Source organism: Dreissena polymorpha, chromosome 11 (assembly GCF_020536995.1).
Source record: "Dreissena polymorpha isolate Duluth1 chromosome 11, UMN_Dpol_1.0, whole genome shotgun sequence".
NCBI lineage: Eukaryota > Metazoa > Mollusca > Bivalvia > Myida > Dreissenidae > Dreissena > Dreissena polymorpha.
This window is the reverse complement of record NC_068365.1, coordinates 69,506,004-69,523,708: the sequence shown is the minus strand read 5'-3', so window position 1 is coordinate 69,523,708 and position 17,705 is coordinate 69,506,004. Positions and strand designations below refer to the sequence as shown.

The 17,705-nt window shown below is 36.8% G+C and overlaps 1 protein-coding gene across 1 annotated transcript; it reads right to left on the bottom strand.

The window, feature by feature from the left end:
- Positions 1–9,423: 9,423 nt before the first annotated feature.
- LOC127851363 (uncharacterized) lies at positions 9,424–16,796 on the bottom strand. The gene is made up of 3 exons (XM_052385096.1): positions 16,665–16,796; positions 12,155–12,218; positions 9,424–10,881 (listed from the first exon to the last, which is right to left on the bottom strand). The coding sequence occupies exons 1-3, from the start codon at positions 16,711–16,713 to the stop codon at positions 10,125–10,127; spliced, it is 870 nt and encodes a 289-aa protein (XP_052241056.1). The 5' UTR covers positions 16,714–16,796; the 3' UTR covers positions 9,424–10,124.
- Between the last annotated feature and the right edge of the window lie 909 nt (positions 16,797–17,705).

The following is a 17,705-nucleotide window of genomic DNA, read 5'->3' as shown; positions in this document are numbered from 1 at the left end:
CATCCTCTCCATCTCATCGCACGTGTAGGATGCGTAGCTTGGCACGCAGTACCCGTAACGGTCGCTCAGGAGGAAATTTTCGCCGCCGGAAAGCCTGATGCAGCAAAGGAACGCGTTCGACGATCCGTACTCCGTGTCGCGCGCGCAGCAGGAGTCTCGGTAGAAGCCGCAGATCTGCCCCAGCTTGAAGCAGTTTTTGTTATGGAAGTCGCGGTCAGCAAGAGCCGCCTCCGATTCTTTAACTTCTGATAGTGACCGCTCATTTTCCACGCCGACTCGTTCGCGATTTACTTCCGCGTTCCGGTTCGCCGGACTTCCGTTGCGCTGCTGTCTTATCTTCACGACGTCTCGGATGTTGATTAACTTCTCGAGGGTTTCCACGATATTTTATTGGTGTCGCCACTAGCCAGGATGTTCTCGACTATGCGTATCGCTTCGTCAAGAGCAGCTGTATCCGGCCCACTGCCACCACCGGAAATGGAACCAGAGAAGGCTCTGGCCATACCGTCGGCATGAAGGGAACTTCCGTCTCGCAGCGAACTGCAATACATATATACGTGTTGAGAAGGGTCTGTTCCTTATTTTTGGAGTGCGTTTTTGGACATATGGACAAACCGTTGTTTTTTTATATTCAAGGTATTCAAGTATGCATATATTATTTGAAACTGTTCTGTTTTGTAAGACAAAAATGTCTTAAAATAATTGGAAAAAAAACCGTCCTAAATGTGACGAAATAATATCGTTTTTTTCCTATTTACAATTTGATCACCAAGGATCATGTTATAAAAAGTCTTACATTAACTCAATGTCAATTGATGATACATGTCACCTAAACTCTTCCTACTGTATATACGGCGAAATTTAGCTTTAATTGTTTTACACAATATCTTATTTTATTACTATGTATACTAAAAATATTGCAATATTTTACTTAATAAATGTTGAAAATTCAAGACACGAGTTCCTAGAATAGAATGATCCTCGTTCTAGGAAACCTAAGTAAAATGCATCTGAGTAAATCGTCGTACCATATTAACTCGTGCAGTGTGCACGGGCTAATTAGACACAACACTTTCTACCTGCATTGGATTTTTTTGAACAAAAGACCTATTTCAAACGAAACACTCCTTCAAAGCAGATAATGATGTCTCTGATAGCCTGTGCGGACTGCAAAGCTCATATTGAATGACACTTTGCCCACATGCATTAAGCCCGGTATTTCTAGAACGCGGCTCTAATGTACCTTGTCATTGACTTCAAGAAAGATTTCAGACTTTCTTCCGAGTCTTTATCCGCAGAAGATTGCCTAAAAATAACACAATAATTTAATCACACACATTTAGTAGGCAATTGTAGTTGCGGAATGCCTAAGAATTTGGAACTCTTCAATAAATTTTATAAAATCATCGCATGTAGTAATGTTTTAAAGACAGTTGGTTAATCGTTAATGCATTTTGTATGAGTGGAGAAAGAAGTTTTTTGTTAATTCAGTTCTAGAGCAAAACGTGTTATATTTATTTATTGTGTGTAAACTACTCTTCAACTTTGTTTCGATGAATTCGAATGATGTATATACAGTAGATATGACGATCAGCAAACAGTGTTTTTACATATATAAAAAGTAAAACATTGTAAAATTATAAATGAATTTTAAAACAACAAAACTAACAAACAAACAACGAAGCCACATGTACATTCAAATCTAATTTATTCAAGAATCAGTCTGTAAGCAGGTCTTCTCTAAAAGGAAAACAATGTTTTGTCGTATTACATGTTTTTTACGATATTAAGCATAAACAATAATGTGTGTTGCATAATCGACGGAATTTAAATCGAGTGTTAAGAAGTGTTTACAATAGTATGTATATATCAATGGAAATAACATATATTTCATAAGTAAACTAAACTATTTCTCCAAATTCACAAAATATAAATTAACATTCTTAACCTAACATTATTTTATTAAAGGGACCTTTGCACAGATTTTGGTATTTATTTAAGTTTGTCATTGAATGCTTTATATTAATAAATTAAAAATTAAAACATAAGCACTAAATAGATCAAGTAAAAAAAATATATATACATTAAAAAAAGGTTAACACTCAGCTCGAACCACTGACCCTTGGCGTAAAGTCTATCACTTCCATTCGGCTGTCCGTGCTATCAAAACCAGTGTATTTTATACTTTATACAAGCTGTCCTCGCAGTGTCACATATTTTAACGATAATAACAGAACTCTCCAAATTTGTCAATGGTTCACGTTTGTAACGCTTTATAATTTTCATGATTTACAAACGTCAAAAGATCGTAAGAGATATTTAAGATCATGGTAAATGCTTAGTATTATGTTTTGTAGCAAATACAATGGAAATTGCGAATCTGAATCTTTTTTATCAATTTCGTCAATTACCATAACGTGCAAAGGTGCCTTTAAAATATACCAACACTGTTCAAAGTTGAATAAAAATGAAATAAAAAAACTTACCTCCGAACAGCATAAACGTTATCATCAACACGGAAAACGTGCTCCTTGACTGTGAAAACATGTTTCGTTGCGTCTTGATATTCAACTTATTTCTATCGGATTTGATTCAAAGTCTCTTTACTTAACTTGGTATATCTGTTAATACTGTGTTTTTATCGTACGGGCTTACCAACAATTCGCACGATTATCGAGAATGTGTCGTTTGATTGCTTGTTCGTGCGAAAATATGATAAGACGTGTGTACATAACCAGAAGGCAAAAAGTATTTTAATTTGCAAATATTACCATTTGTAATATTTTCGTCCCCGATAAACAAACACATCTCGTTTTGAGACGTTCAATTATTCATTGCGCAGAAAACAATAATCAAGGGTTCTTTTTTACGTTTGAAGGGCCATAATCAACGTGACATAGACAACGCAAAACTTCACAGTGAGTCTCTCATTGTTAATTGTCTGACACAAATGTTTTATTGATTTCCTAAAGGATACTTGTTGTTTTGTGACCCTCCATTTCCGGCAATATCGGAAGTCGACTGCATTCACACGCCACATGCCTATATTCGGCGTAGTGACTACTAGAACGCCAGTGCTCAGTTGACACTAGTTAAAATTGACAAACCAGTGCCGAGGCTGGCTAGACATCTAAAGTGGCATTGTTGGCGTCGCACTGAAGTGCGGCGACTCGTATGCAATACGTTTTTTTTTCGCTTATGAGAGGAGAAGTTATTTTACGGATCAATGTATATATTATTTTGTCAGGAATATCTTGCATAGTGGTAATTTATTGTGTAAATTAGTGTAAATAAGTACTGCATTTGTGCCTATTACATTTTAATACAACATTTATTGCCATAACTGATCACAGGGACTGGGCAAATAATAAAAGATCACAGGGGCTGGGCAAATACGCAAACACTTGAAACTTTCTGGTTTTTGTATAAAAACAAAACATAATCAAAAATATTTATTTTGAGGTTTTTCTAACAATAGCGCAGAATTTTGCTGTTCGAGTTTTGGTTAACGCGTATTTTCTTCAATTTTACAAGACGACAGCGATTACACGGTTTATTGCTTTATTGATAACCGTTACACTACAGTTACTTATTAATACCTTAGTTAAAAGGTGATTTTTCAAACGGTTCTGTAGTGTAGCAGTTACACGCTCGCTTCACATGTGAGAGGCCCAAGATTCGAGCCCCAGTAGAATCAAATTATTTTATTTGTGATCTATGTTATTTTTTTTGTTTTGATGTAGACATTTTAGTTTAAATAAATATGCTGTTTTATTGTTACCATTTTTTGTTTTTATAAGTCCCATGAAATATGTGTGAGAGGGTGTGGTGGGGAGGGGGAGTTGTAAACACATTAAAACTTTTACAGTGTTTTTATATCAATGAGAACTCAACCCCTATCGTTAATGAGCAACGTAGGAATAAGTTAAGAATCATCTCCCCTTGAAGTACGATTACACAATGAAGCAGATTTTTTAAACCTACACAGTTCTGTTCCATTAATGAAAACTGCACACGGATGCCTGTATAAAGGGAACCAATGTAAATAAAATGAACTATGAAATATTTGGGGGTTACAACACAAAAGCATAGATAATGGTTATATTGGGGGTTATAACACAACATCATAATGGTTTTTTGGGGGTTATAACACAAAATCATATATAATGGTTATACCAGTATCTTTTTCTATTTTGTTTAAAATAATCGGCCAATATATTAATATTTACAGTAGAAAAAATAAAATTCCCGACGCCCTTTGATGCTTTGTATCAATACTTATCTTGTTCATAGTTGTTATATATAATTATATAGAGGATATTTGTTGGATTTGCTGGGTTATCGATTTTGATTCACGAGTAATCATGGATTTGTTTTCTATGATCACGAGTGAAATTAAAACGATTTTCCGACAAATCCATTGCTTGCAAATGAGTATTAGTATTTTTGCTAAAATAATGACGTCGTAACTTCATAAAAACGATAAGATGCCATTTCACATTTAACTGTGAACAATATCGATAATTGACCACTGTTAATTTTCACTGTTTGAAACAGTGAATTATCAGTTTTAAATTAATTAAAAAAATGAATTTACTGATATTTCTTTATAAACAACCGTAAAGCATGGAATAAATACAGTAACGCAAAAACGACATGATATAATAATAAGATTAATAATTTACGAAAACAATCATTGGATATATTTAAAGTTGTTTAATCACGGTTTCATAGGCAGTGTCCTTATCTACCCAGTGTGTAATCCGGGACTGGTTGCAGCTGGGGCAAGGTTTGTTGTCTGAGCTTTGTAAGGGTACAAGGAGTTTCAGAAAACCATGTTTATGGGCTGTCAGAGTCTCGTTCTGGGTGAAAATGGGCTTAATGCATGTTTGTAGAGTATCGTCCCAGTCAGAGGTAGGATGATAGTTTCCATGGAAAGGATTGTGTGACCAGTATCAACACAATTTATTCTGTAAGTCCGGGGGTCGAATACGCAATCATCGGATTTCTAAAGCCCATAAACACTTAAAATCTTAGAATACAAAAAATAAGTCCACACATAAAAAACGATGTTCCTTATAGCAATAGCTCTTTTTGAGGGATAATATATTCAATAGATGCCCATGCAACATGTTAGTGTTCGTGTGTCGTATGAATAGATGTCGTTGCAGGAAATTAAAATGGAATATAGTGTTCCATACAAAATAAAAACGAGTTAAAAAGACCACATATATCGTTGACAGTTTTGCTATTGCTATACATAACTCTGATGTTTAATGGGTTAACATTACTTAAAGAAATGTTATGCAAAATGTTCGTTGATTTGGATGGTTTATGTTATTTTAATCAAGCACTCAACCAACTGATTTAACCAAGTACATCGTCGCATCGTTTGAGAGCTCAATATCGCATGATATCCGTTGAGCTCGCGTTTGGTCCATGGTTGTTTAAAGCGGCTGTAATTTGGCGGGGCATACTTGTCAATAGTTATAGATAAGGCCGATATGAATGCATTTAGCGGACTGTCAATAGCATCTTCACAAGTGCAGACCTTTGTGTGTTTAGTTATGCAATATGGTATGCATGTACATTGTACTTATAAAGTTTAAACGTCCAAATGTTGTTTGTGGTGTTGTATGAAATAGTACTCATTACTACACATGTTTAAAAATCTGTTATTAATTCAAAATACCTTTCTCGGCATGGATACCACCATCTTGTTTGTCATGTGATTACCCCGGCTAAAATTGGTCGAAATAAAATTGCCACGATCTCTTTAGTGGAATTCATCTTGTGATCAATGCGCTAAGTGGTATGAAAGTATTATTTTTTGCTTGACTGTTGAAAACTGTGCAAACAACGCATGCTCCAAACTGGATGCATAATTGGGTCGGATGTATCATGCCTCAAACTGGATGTATATTGGGTCGGATATATCAATTGATTCCTCAAACTGTATGTATTCTGGGTTGGATATATCAATTGATGCTTCAAAATGGATGTATATTGGGTCGGATATATCAATTGATGCTTCAAACTGGATGTATATTGGGTCGAATATATCAATTGATGCTTCAAACTGGATGTATATTGGGTCGGATATATCAATTGAAATATTAATCGAAATACCAAGTGGTTGCTTAAATTTATTGGCGTAATAATGATAATATGATCATTTAAACTGCTATGTGCGCTATTTGGATAAGCTACATAATTTAGAACAGAGTATCCGTTCAATTTGAGAAAACCGATTAGCTTAATTCAACTTACTCGTGTCGTGAACCCGGATGTCTAGATAAACACCATACACTTAACCGTTTGAGATTAAACTGTATCCCTATGTTGCTATCCATGCAGCCAGTTACATTTCATAAGGTACGACATGGACCAAACGTTTACCTCAAAATAGAACACTCGGTCGAAGCAATATGTTTTACCCAAGTAAGGAATTGAGAATAAGACGTCATACATATAAATGCGGAGTCTTGTCGAACGTTTGCAACAATACGATCGCTCACGGACGTAAATTTTTCAGCGACCACAAACTATAACGAGTAACAACGTCGAATAATTTGTGGTTTTTAATTCAGGATACTAAAATTTGCGTGATAATGGTCGAGTTGAAGACGTTTTTCTCATGTTTTACATGAAAACACTTACATTGACGATTGGTAGTAATGAAGTTGTAATACTATAAGCAATTCAAGTTTCGACGAAATCTAACTTTTACCGATCAAAACTAAAAACAAACGCTTTGAAATAAGTCAAACGAAAAACGACTTGATAATGATTATTCGTATAGGTTCTATACGCCCGAAGGCATGTAATGTCTCGAGCAAAGACACTTCTGTTGTATCAACTGATGAAATTTTAGTGCTCTTTGTATTATTGTTTTTGGTGTAACAGTTCTTGCTTCGATCGCTTAATGACTGACACATTATTTACGCTATTTTTTGACACCAGTAATATAAAACAGTTGACATCAGTTTTTAGATTTTGGAGTAGATACCAAAATCATCGCCATCGGCATCAACAGTTTTACTATTGTCAACATCAAACATCGAATATATTATGCTATTCACTCTTCAACAACACCAATTGGTTGACACCGTTGCGAATTAGTAGGGGAACGCACGTAGGCGTTCAAAACCATAGTGCGTCACGATTTGTGATGCTTAAAACTGACGTTGGGAAATTCGGATCCGTCTAAAATCGGTAAAGCACTTGACTGCATATTAGCATCGCTTTGCGTAAACGGGGCTTATTGCATGCGCGTTAAGTGTCGTCTTAGACTAACATGCGCAGCCCATAAAGCCTCGTCGGATGGAATTTTTCGTTTTAAGGACGTTTCCTAGTAGCAAAACTTCTGTTGAGGCGGAAAGTGTCGTCCCTGAATAGCCTGTGCGGAGTACACCGGTCAATCTGGAACAAAACTTTACGCAATGCACTGAAGCCCATTTTGCCAATGCGTGGGACTGCATATCCATTCTCTAATTTTGATTTACCCGCGGTAATGCTATTGAAATTTAAAGTCCCTAAACGTTTTTGTACAAGCATATTTTTTTCTTATAAACATCTCGCTATCCAAGCGGCACAAAATCGCGCAATGACATCGCAAAAAACGATTATATAATATTGAATTGTGTCCGTACATACGATTACAGCTATTTTTTCATATCTTAAAAGCGTATGTACAATCAAAATCAACAAATAAGTCATACTATATTTAGAAAAATAAATTAACTCATAAAAAACATTATTACTCATAGCAATGGGCCAAAATTTCAACGCTATAAGGTCTGGTAACATAGATTTTACGCGATTAAAAACGCTCGTTTTTATTTTTGTGTCACAATATTTCCATCGGAAAAAGGAACATATGTAGTTATAACACCAAGCGTATCAAAAGTGCATGTTCATTAAGAATCTAATTCTTTTGAATGAAAAACCTTTATAATGAATTAGGTTTAAACGAACATGTTTTTTCATTTAAAATGAACTTCACTTTCTTTTATTGTTTTTTTAGGCATGCTTGAAATATTTTTGTCAGCGGACTGATTCTTAAAATCCTTAAATTATAGCAGGGCACCACGATAATTGCGTCACAATTGGTCAATGGAAAACATAGAATAATGCAAGGCAACTTTTCAACATAATAATATTTTGTACTACACGTTGAATTCAAACGAATTCGTCGTCTTGCATCAGTCAAGAGCTTCGTTCTCGGAAAAGTGGGCTTCATGCATGTGCGTAAAGTGTCATCCCAGATGAGCGTGTGCATTCCTCACAAGCTTATCAGGGAGTACACTTTCCGCATTTTTTATTGTTATTTATATTTTACAGGTGGTCGCTTGTAAACAAAAATTCAATCTAGGCGGAAAGTTGCTCCGGATTAGCCGGTTCGTAGAAATTTTTTGAATTTAAACTGTAGTTTATATAATAATTGAACAGGCTTATTTTCGACGACACGTAACGCACATACATTAAGCCCGGTTTTCCAAGAAAGTGGCTCAATTATACGTTAATTTATTCACATAGTCATATACAGCCACTATTCTATTTTTCTATACCAAGGAAAGTGATAAAAAGCTGAATTAAAAACAAACAACAAGTTATCGTCACTACAAGACATGCCTTAGGGCATACCAATACCACGTACTATGTTAATGAATATTCAATGCAACATGTTGTCATTTCATGCCTCATTAACGTTGTATAAAGAGATAGACCAAACACGTGAGCGTTTATCGTCTGTCGAACGTCATTCCGGGATTCTTGGGTTTACATATGCCGAAATCGTTTCGGCCGGAACCGGAAGCTATCTGCGTGCAGCACAATGGTACTTGGGAACCATAGGCGTGTCTGACCCACAGCACTCTGGCCCACTTCCGACATTTTATAACTCTCTCCGTGAGAGACACTGACCGGCGTTAGTGCGGCCCCATGACGAACCGGGGGTGGTGCCGTAATTTGGGGCGCGTGTGTAGCTACCGCGCCATGATTTAACCTGCTTAGGTTCTGTTTTGGTGTTTGTGTAGGTTTGTCGATCATTGGTGGAGCTGACTTGACCATTCGGTTTATTGTTATTTTGATATGACTTCACGTTTGAGCAGTTTGGCCATGAGCTCTGTTGACCGTTTTCGATTTTACCGAAGTCGTCCTGAAAAATTCCAACGTTTGTGTTCGAGTGGTCGGACTTTGCGATTGCGAACGTCTTATAAATATTTGTTGTTGTTGTAGATTTGTACCGATGGGTTATATACTCTTACCGAACTTCCGGAAGGGGAGCTTTGCCATGAGTTCATTTCCGCGCCGTCTGCGATCGCAAGAGTTTATTTAATTACCTTGTTTATTTGATCCGTCGTTGTAGGTTTTTACCGATAGCGTATCTACTTTTACCGAATTCCCGGAATAAGAGGTTTGCAACGTGTTCTTTTGCAGGCCGCCTGTGCTTGCAAGAGCGTCTTTAACCGGTTAACCTTTTAGCCTTCATATTGGACCGGTTATTCCCAGTTTCCGAAATATTTTCCTTACTATTGGACCGGTTATTTCCAGTTTCCCTAATATTTACCTCAATATTGGACCGGTTATTTACCTTTCTATTGAACCTTTAGTTACCAGATTCCTGAAATCTTTACGTGAAAGTGAACCAATATTTATACCGAAATCTATAATGCATACTGATATTACTTGGTTTTCGTATATAATGTATCACGTTAATAGGTTGCTACTCATTTGGTTTACATCTTTGTTATCGCGTAGTTGTCTTCGAGTGTTATATTTTCAATAAAATATACAATATCAAATATTGCGTCATGTTATAATAACGATTTTTTTTGACGACCGGATGTAATTTGTGTTTGTTTTCGTCTGTAAATAGGAGTTATTGGCAATTCGAAATGTTATATGTAATGCTCAAGTTTAGTTGACCTTTATTAGCAATAAATAATCAATGGGATCCAAATAAAATACAAAACAATTTAAATATAATAGGAAGATCCGCCAGAGCCAAAGTTTACATTGCTGTTGGAAACTATGACGTCGTGATAATTTTTAACCGATGACGTATCTGCCTTGAACGACATTTGCCAGTTGTGTGCATTTACTGTGTTTCCGGTGTTTCCTTACGCGTTTTTAAGGATGTTATTGACGTCAATATTGGATCCGTCGGGGCTTGAACTGCTGGAAAAAACTTTAACAGCATGATAGTTTTGAACCGTCGGAGTATCTGCTTTGAAGTAGTTTCCGTTCGACAACTGTTGCCATTCACCCTGTTTGTTATTTACAGCGAATTCGTCTTGCATTATTTTTGCGACGTCAACGTTCGACCCGTCGTCAGTATTGAACGTGGCTTTGACGTCTGTGTATGAGTTGACGTCATTGTAGGACTTGACGTTAGTGCTCGGGAAAGACTGAAAGAAGTCTGCGAAATTTGCCGGAAACTCTTGGCTCGTTTTGCCGGTCGCTGAATTGTAGGCGCGCGCAACATTGCTCCGGTCGTCTTGGTTGGTGTACGAAGCAGTCGTACTGGATGCCGACTTGATACGGTCTGCAACGCTGTCGGAAAATTTAACCTTCGAGTTGCTCAAAGCCGAGTCTATGATAGCAGCAACGTTCGCGGGTATCTCTTGGTTGTTCGTGAATTGCGTCAAGCTGCTTGTGACTTCCGGTTTGTTATTCAGACGCACTGACGCCTTCCCACGGTCAGTGTCACCGACAGCCTTTGTAAGGACGCTTATCGCATTGTCGAGATCCGCGTCATCGCCATCATCGTCGACACCGCCTCCCACGCCTCTACGTCCGGTTTGATCCACGCGATACTTGTCCCACCCTGTTTTACTGCCATAGCGACCGTCATTATTTCGGGTGTCTTTAAGTGATCTGCAGGTAAAATATAGTACAATATTTCGAAAAATAAAGTTATCCCCTTACAAAATATTCCTTACAGCAATAGCTGCAATTTCAAGGCTAGATTTGGTCTGGTAACAACGGAATCCGGGAAGTGCCATCTATAATCTTGCCCTTCTTTCATCAAGGGCGACACGACGCACGAAGCGATACTCGATATTTAACAATTAAAATGCGACAATCGCCCTTTTATATGCGATATCTCGCCCTTTGAACACGACATTCGCACTTTATGAACGCGAACCGTCGCCCTTTTATAGGCGATATCTCGCCTATAAATGGGAGACTGTCGCGTTCTAAAAGGGCGAAATATCGCATATAAAAGGGCGACGGTCGCGTTCATAAAGAGCGACGGTGGCGTTCGTAAAGTTCGACGGTGGTGTTCAAAGGGCGAGATATCGCATATAAAAGGGCGACTGTCGCATTCTATCGCGATATCTCACCCTTTCAACACGACCGTCGCCATTTATGAACGCGACCGTCGCCCTTTTATATGCGATATATCGCCTATACAAGGGCGACTGCCGCGTTTTAAAAGGGCGAGATACCGCATATAAAAGTGCGACGGTCGCGTTCATAAAGGGCGACGGTAGCGTTCATAAAGTGCGACGGTCGTGTTCAAAGGGCGAGATAGCGCATATAAAAGGGCGACTGTCGCAATCTAATTTTTTGAAAACGCGACAGTCGAAAGGCGATATAATTACAGCGATATTTAAACAGTACAAATATCGCGTGTCGCCGCGACTGTCGCACAAAATATCGAGTATCGCTTCGTGCATGATACATTATATTTTGCGCGACAGTCGCGGCGACTCACGATATTTTGCGCGACAGTCGCGGCGACGCACGATATTTTTTTGCGACAGTCGCGGCGACGCTCGATATTTTGCGCGACAGTCGGTGCGACGCACGATATATTTAACACGATATATCGCCTTTTGGGCTGCCTACATATACAATATATCGTGCGTCGCCGCGACTGTCACAGAAAATATCGTGCGTCGCCGCGACTGTCGCGCAAAATATCGTGTATCGTGTGTCGCCCTTGATAAAAGAAGGGCAAATTATAGATGGCACTATCCGGATTTCGTAGGTAACATATATTTAACGCGATACAAAATGCTCGTTTTTATTTTTTGTGTCACACTATTTGCATATGAATTTCCAGTTTTACGAGCAAACGCGAGATTGGCTTCGGGAAGATTCGGAGCACGACGTAGTTCTAATGTGGTTCAATAATACTTACCCTAGCACTGACAGCAGTATCGATTTTGCTTCTTGCGCGTCGCTATACACGACTGCACATGAATCTGAAACGGAAATGGAAAATATATGAGCATGCGTAGTTGAATTTAAAGGGTGAGATGAACATCTTTTATTCGGCGTAAGCTGTATTAAGCCAGCTTTTCACCTTAGCCTGACCTTTGTTAGCGTCCAATACAATTCAAATAAAACTTCCCTAGGCCAAGTACAGATAAATACACTTCAGTGACTGCATTGGCTGATTTGAGAACACGACCAGAACATTGGAAACATGTCCGCGTCTTTGTAACACTGTTTTACTGCGTGTTCAGCATGAAACAATTTTACACTCAATCTCGACATCAATACAGTTTGTGCGTCCACCTTTTATTTTCAGAAGATTTTCAGCGCGAGAACGTTTGCACTTAAAGGCTATTTTCTCATATTTATTACTAACTTCCATATTCCTGTCAACATGTTAACATGTTAAAGTATAGAGAGCAGTGGAAGCGAAGACTCACTTTAATGCATTGCATCTCAACTCGCGAGGTATATCGGGTCAATTTGCGGCCACTGTGTGTGAATGTCAGAGTTTACATACAGGTCATCGCTGCGTCTCTACCCTATGTGCTGATCGGAGTTCGCGGCCAGGAAAATAATCGTTACATAATAAAGACGCTATAGCGTGAACTAGGTGAACTGGAATTTTCTTTAGACCAGACAGATGTTAAATGAAGATATCCAGCGATATCATATGGTATGTCAATAATAGATTCTTAATGTGTTTTACAACAGTACCATGATAAATATTATTTTTAATTAATTTAACAAGAATTATGCCATCATATTGACTAATGAATTAAGCATGAGCGCAATGATTCTCGATACTGTTAAAAATCGAATCAAATAGCAACGCCAGACAAATCACTAAAACAGGTTTGTTCGAAGAACGCGCGTATAAATATTTAAAATATATACGGATACTTCGCGTGTGGCCGGTTGACTCATATGTTTTAATTTCACTTAAATTCTTCTTTTGGGTTCCTGTTTTGTATCTATACGTTTATGACCAGCAATATGTAATAATGTAAAATAAGCCGCGAAAACTCCGCGTATCATCCCGTTCTGCGTTTGCAGCAGCTAAGAACTGCACAGAAAAAGACATTCGCTATCTTTGATCTCATTCATTGAAGTCTTTACCTTTCATTAACTGCAACCACAATCAACGCCGTATATCTTTTTTAAAGATATTTCTTGGTAATCTTTTCTGAATCGAGTTTCAAAATGGTGTGGATTTAATAAAACAATTTGATTTGCAAATTGTGAAGGGTTAAATAAAAACTTAACCCTTTCGAGTGTTTAATTTTATTGAACATGTATCGGAATGTCCATAGCTTAATATGTAAGTTTGTACGGTTAATATACGTATTACCCCTCCCCCTGCTTCCCTTTGGTCTACTTAGAAAAGTTACAATTTTAAATATTATAAAGTCAAGGCTTCAACAAATAAAAAAAAACTAAAATACTCTACAAACAAACCTACTGAATTATTCGAGTCATTTAATGGTTGTTTGTGTGTTTGTGTTTCTTTAAAAAAAATGAAAACAAACATAAAACTGCTCATGTTACCATCACTGTGTACCGTGTGAACAATTAAGTTTACACGGGATATCAAGAAGACAAATTATTGTTTTAGCGATAATAATAACGTGATTTAAAAAGTAAAACCAATTTTCTATAATTATGCTGCAAAAACAATAAATATAATATAGCAAAATGCCCAAATGTGAGCCTCGTATTATAATTAATACGTAGATTTCTGAATTACATTTTACGCAATAACAATGGAAATTAGCGAATGTTATGTGTTAATGTTGAGATATTGGTTTGTTATACGTTTTCAACCTAATATTATGCATCGGAGAAGTCCACATTTGATCTACGAAAATTCCCTTGCGTTTCAAAATACAAATATCATAACATTAAACCTATTTGCTAAATAAAATAAAAATATCAACCGCACTTCCCTCAGAAGGCAGTTACCGATGCACTCATAAGAGAAATCTTTCAAGATTTGGACAAAGTATAGGTTTGTTATGTTTGTTCTAATTGAATAGAAATCAATGCAATCTTCAACACAAACCGTCATTTCTTTATTGTTTAGTGTTAAAGAGTCCAGAAAGTCAAAAGTCCATTAAATATTCGTTGTATTACCTTTTATGGTAAGAAAACGAAACCATTTAAGGTGACTTTTCTCAACGTTCTGCACAGTTTAAATATTCATGAGTTCAATATAACAAATCAAAACCATGTAGCGAGATATAAACGGGGTTTAGTGCATGATCGTAAAGAGGCGTTACAGGTTTCCCTGTGCATTCCGCACCGGCTCAACAAGGGCGACACTTTTCGCGTAGGCAGGAATTTTCACCCAGAAAATCTGTCTTAAAACGAAAAAAGACACATAAAAGCGGACTACACAGTGTAATCTGGAACAACAATTTACTGTTATTCATTTAGCCCCGCTTTTCCTGGGGCGTGGCTCAAATTTATATGTGTATGCTCTGAACGTCCGTTAAAAAGTTCATGCTTTGCTTTCTGAGTCGTTAAATACTTTTTTGAATTAAGTTAAGACATGTTCGTTCGTTAATTTACATATTAAAAACGGCGGTCATTTACAGTTGCGATGTTAATTACCAAACTTTAATATGGTGACAGCAAATAAGGAACTGGGGTTTTAAAAGTAACTGATATAATATATTTTGTCTAACATCATTTAGACTTTATCAAATCATTTCCATAGCTGGAACACGTTAACGTCCGTTTTTCTGCGTATTCGCTTTAAACGGTCAACATCAATTTACTGGGGATCATTCATTTGTTGCGTGCATTATTATATCCGTTTGCATCAGAGTATTTACAAGTCATATGAACCCACAGGAGATAATTATGTAGATATGTGCACGATTTTTATTAATTTGTAATTTTACCTTGATATGTTAATATTGGTTTATTTGTTTTTGCAACAAAACAATAGTGAGGGTATTACTCAATAACAAAACGTGCTACGTGTGTAACAATACGGGTTACAAATCGTATTAATATCGGCAACACATTTGTCGGACTTAATTGTTTATACAAATGGGTATACAACTTAATTAATTGAAGGGTGCATATTGATATAAACATGTGCCAGATTGTCCATATGGACACGCGAAGTCAAATAAGTCTTGTGAATGACAGGTGTATATTGATATAAACATGTGCCAGATTGTCCATATGGACACGCGAAGTCAAAGATGTCTTGCAAATGAAAGATGTATATTTAAAGCCACATAAATACTCAAAATCAACGAATATGTTGTTAAATAAAGATACGCCGTTAAAGCCAGTGCTCCTTAAAGCGATAGCCAAACTTGCAACGCTAGATATGGTGTGGTAACATAGATTTAACGAGATAAACAATGCTCGTTTTCATTTTATGTGTGACAATGTATTCCATGTGAATCATCCGCTACGAAATCCAAACATTTACGAGCAAACGCGAGATTGGCTTCGGGCAGCGTCGGAATCACGACGTAGTTCTCATGTAAAATCATTATTATTAGTGGGATATAAATATTCGATGATTGTGTCGGTTAACCGATCCGTAAATATAACAAAATGATTTTACAGAATTGAATTTACTGACACATCCGCAATGTTGAAAAAATCCAGTAGAGAAATGCGCTATGGTTAAGTACTTAGCTGGCTTGGTGGAGCGACAGTTCCCAGTTTATCAAACCTACTTCTGACTAGTGGAGGTATAGCCCCCACTTTTCAACATTCATGAATACAGATTTTACTTGGTTTTCATACATTATCCCAAACCAATTTATCAAGTTAATCGGTTGCTACTCTTTGTTTACATCTTTGATATCGCTATGTTGTCTTCGAGTGTTATAGTTTCAATATAATATAATATCAAATTCCACATATTGCGCCATGTTATTATAATATTTTTTTCTCTACGACAAGATTTAATAAGATATTCGATTTGGTATGTAAATGGGGGTTATTGGTAATTCCACATTTTATTTATTAAGCTTAAGTATAGTTTACCTTCATTAGCAGTAAATTACGCAGTGGGAATCCAAATATAATACAATAAATAAAATGTGTGGAAACTAGTCTGAAGATACTAAATAATGTTCATTGTTTGAGAAAAGATACCATTAAACACATGCAAAAATAAGTTCAAATTTTAAAATGATTTTGATGTCGCAGTGTACATTTTCCCTTAAAATAACAGTGTACATATAACTGTATATATAAATATATTTATTTGCATCAACCGTATCATAGTGACATGGAGGTCACGTGTACGATCCCCAAATAAGTAGCGTTTATTAAATCTCCCCAAATACTGATTCTACCGAAGAAACGGACATGAAAGCATTCAATAAGCATTTGGCTTTCGATGCAATCGAGCTTAAAAAATAAGTATAATTAACTAACTAATTATATCAAAAACTTACAGTTCAAAATCACCAGTAAAACGATGATGATAACACACAGAAAGTTCATGACGAGTATTAATGATCATACACACACCAATACAAGAATACTTTTAAAATGAACCTGGCTTTCTCTTTGCTCAACGCTTAAGTGCATTTATATAAACCTTTCGCACGGTCGTTACAGCTACCAAATACCACTACGCGCAATGCAGCTGTCCATAACATGGGATTATCGCCATCTGTGCGTCACACCCCGACTTAATCCCTATTAATTAAACGTTTATATCACCCGCGTGTTTTTGTATATTTAAAACACGTAGATCTTTACATTTGTGAGTAAGCGCACAACTTTCTTAAACGAGTTTATTCATGAAACATTAGTATTTTCCTTGCCAACATCCAGTGTAACGAAATGTTTCGTCCCTGCTTAGTCTGTGCACACTCTGGCTGGGTTTAGAATGACACTTTACGCACACTTTATGCACATGCCTGAAGCGGTACAATTAAGACTGTAAATGTGTCACGCAATCTACAGAAAGGTTAGATGCATCTCTTAATTTAATTTCGATAACATTGACGCTATGGAGTGGACGTTGTCTTTTTATGTGTAATATTGACATATGCATGTATTTTTTTCTGTGAGCGATTTTGGTAATACAAAACTTGGATCAGGTCAAATTTAATGATAATTTGATTAACATACCGCATACGTTTGCTCTATTTTACGTACATGTATGGAATATAATCTTGTACTAATGTGCTTCGTTTACTGACTGACCCGGTGACACATTTACTCCCGTTTGAAATGTCTTCAGTATCACCTAAAGTGTTTCAACATCGGTGGCTAAAGATAATGTTTTATATTGAACAGTGTTTTTCGTAAGGGTACACATACAAATACGTGTTGTAATTAATATCGTGTGCACGTCGTTATGATAAAGGCGTCGATTTTAAACTGTATTTAATACATCGTTTTAAATGGACTTCATGTAGGTCACATTTAAAACATTTTAACAAGTTATTACGAAGATTGTGCACGCTGTTCGTTTGTATCTGTGC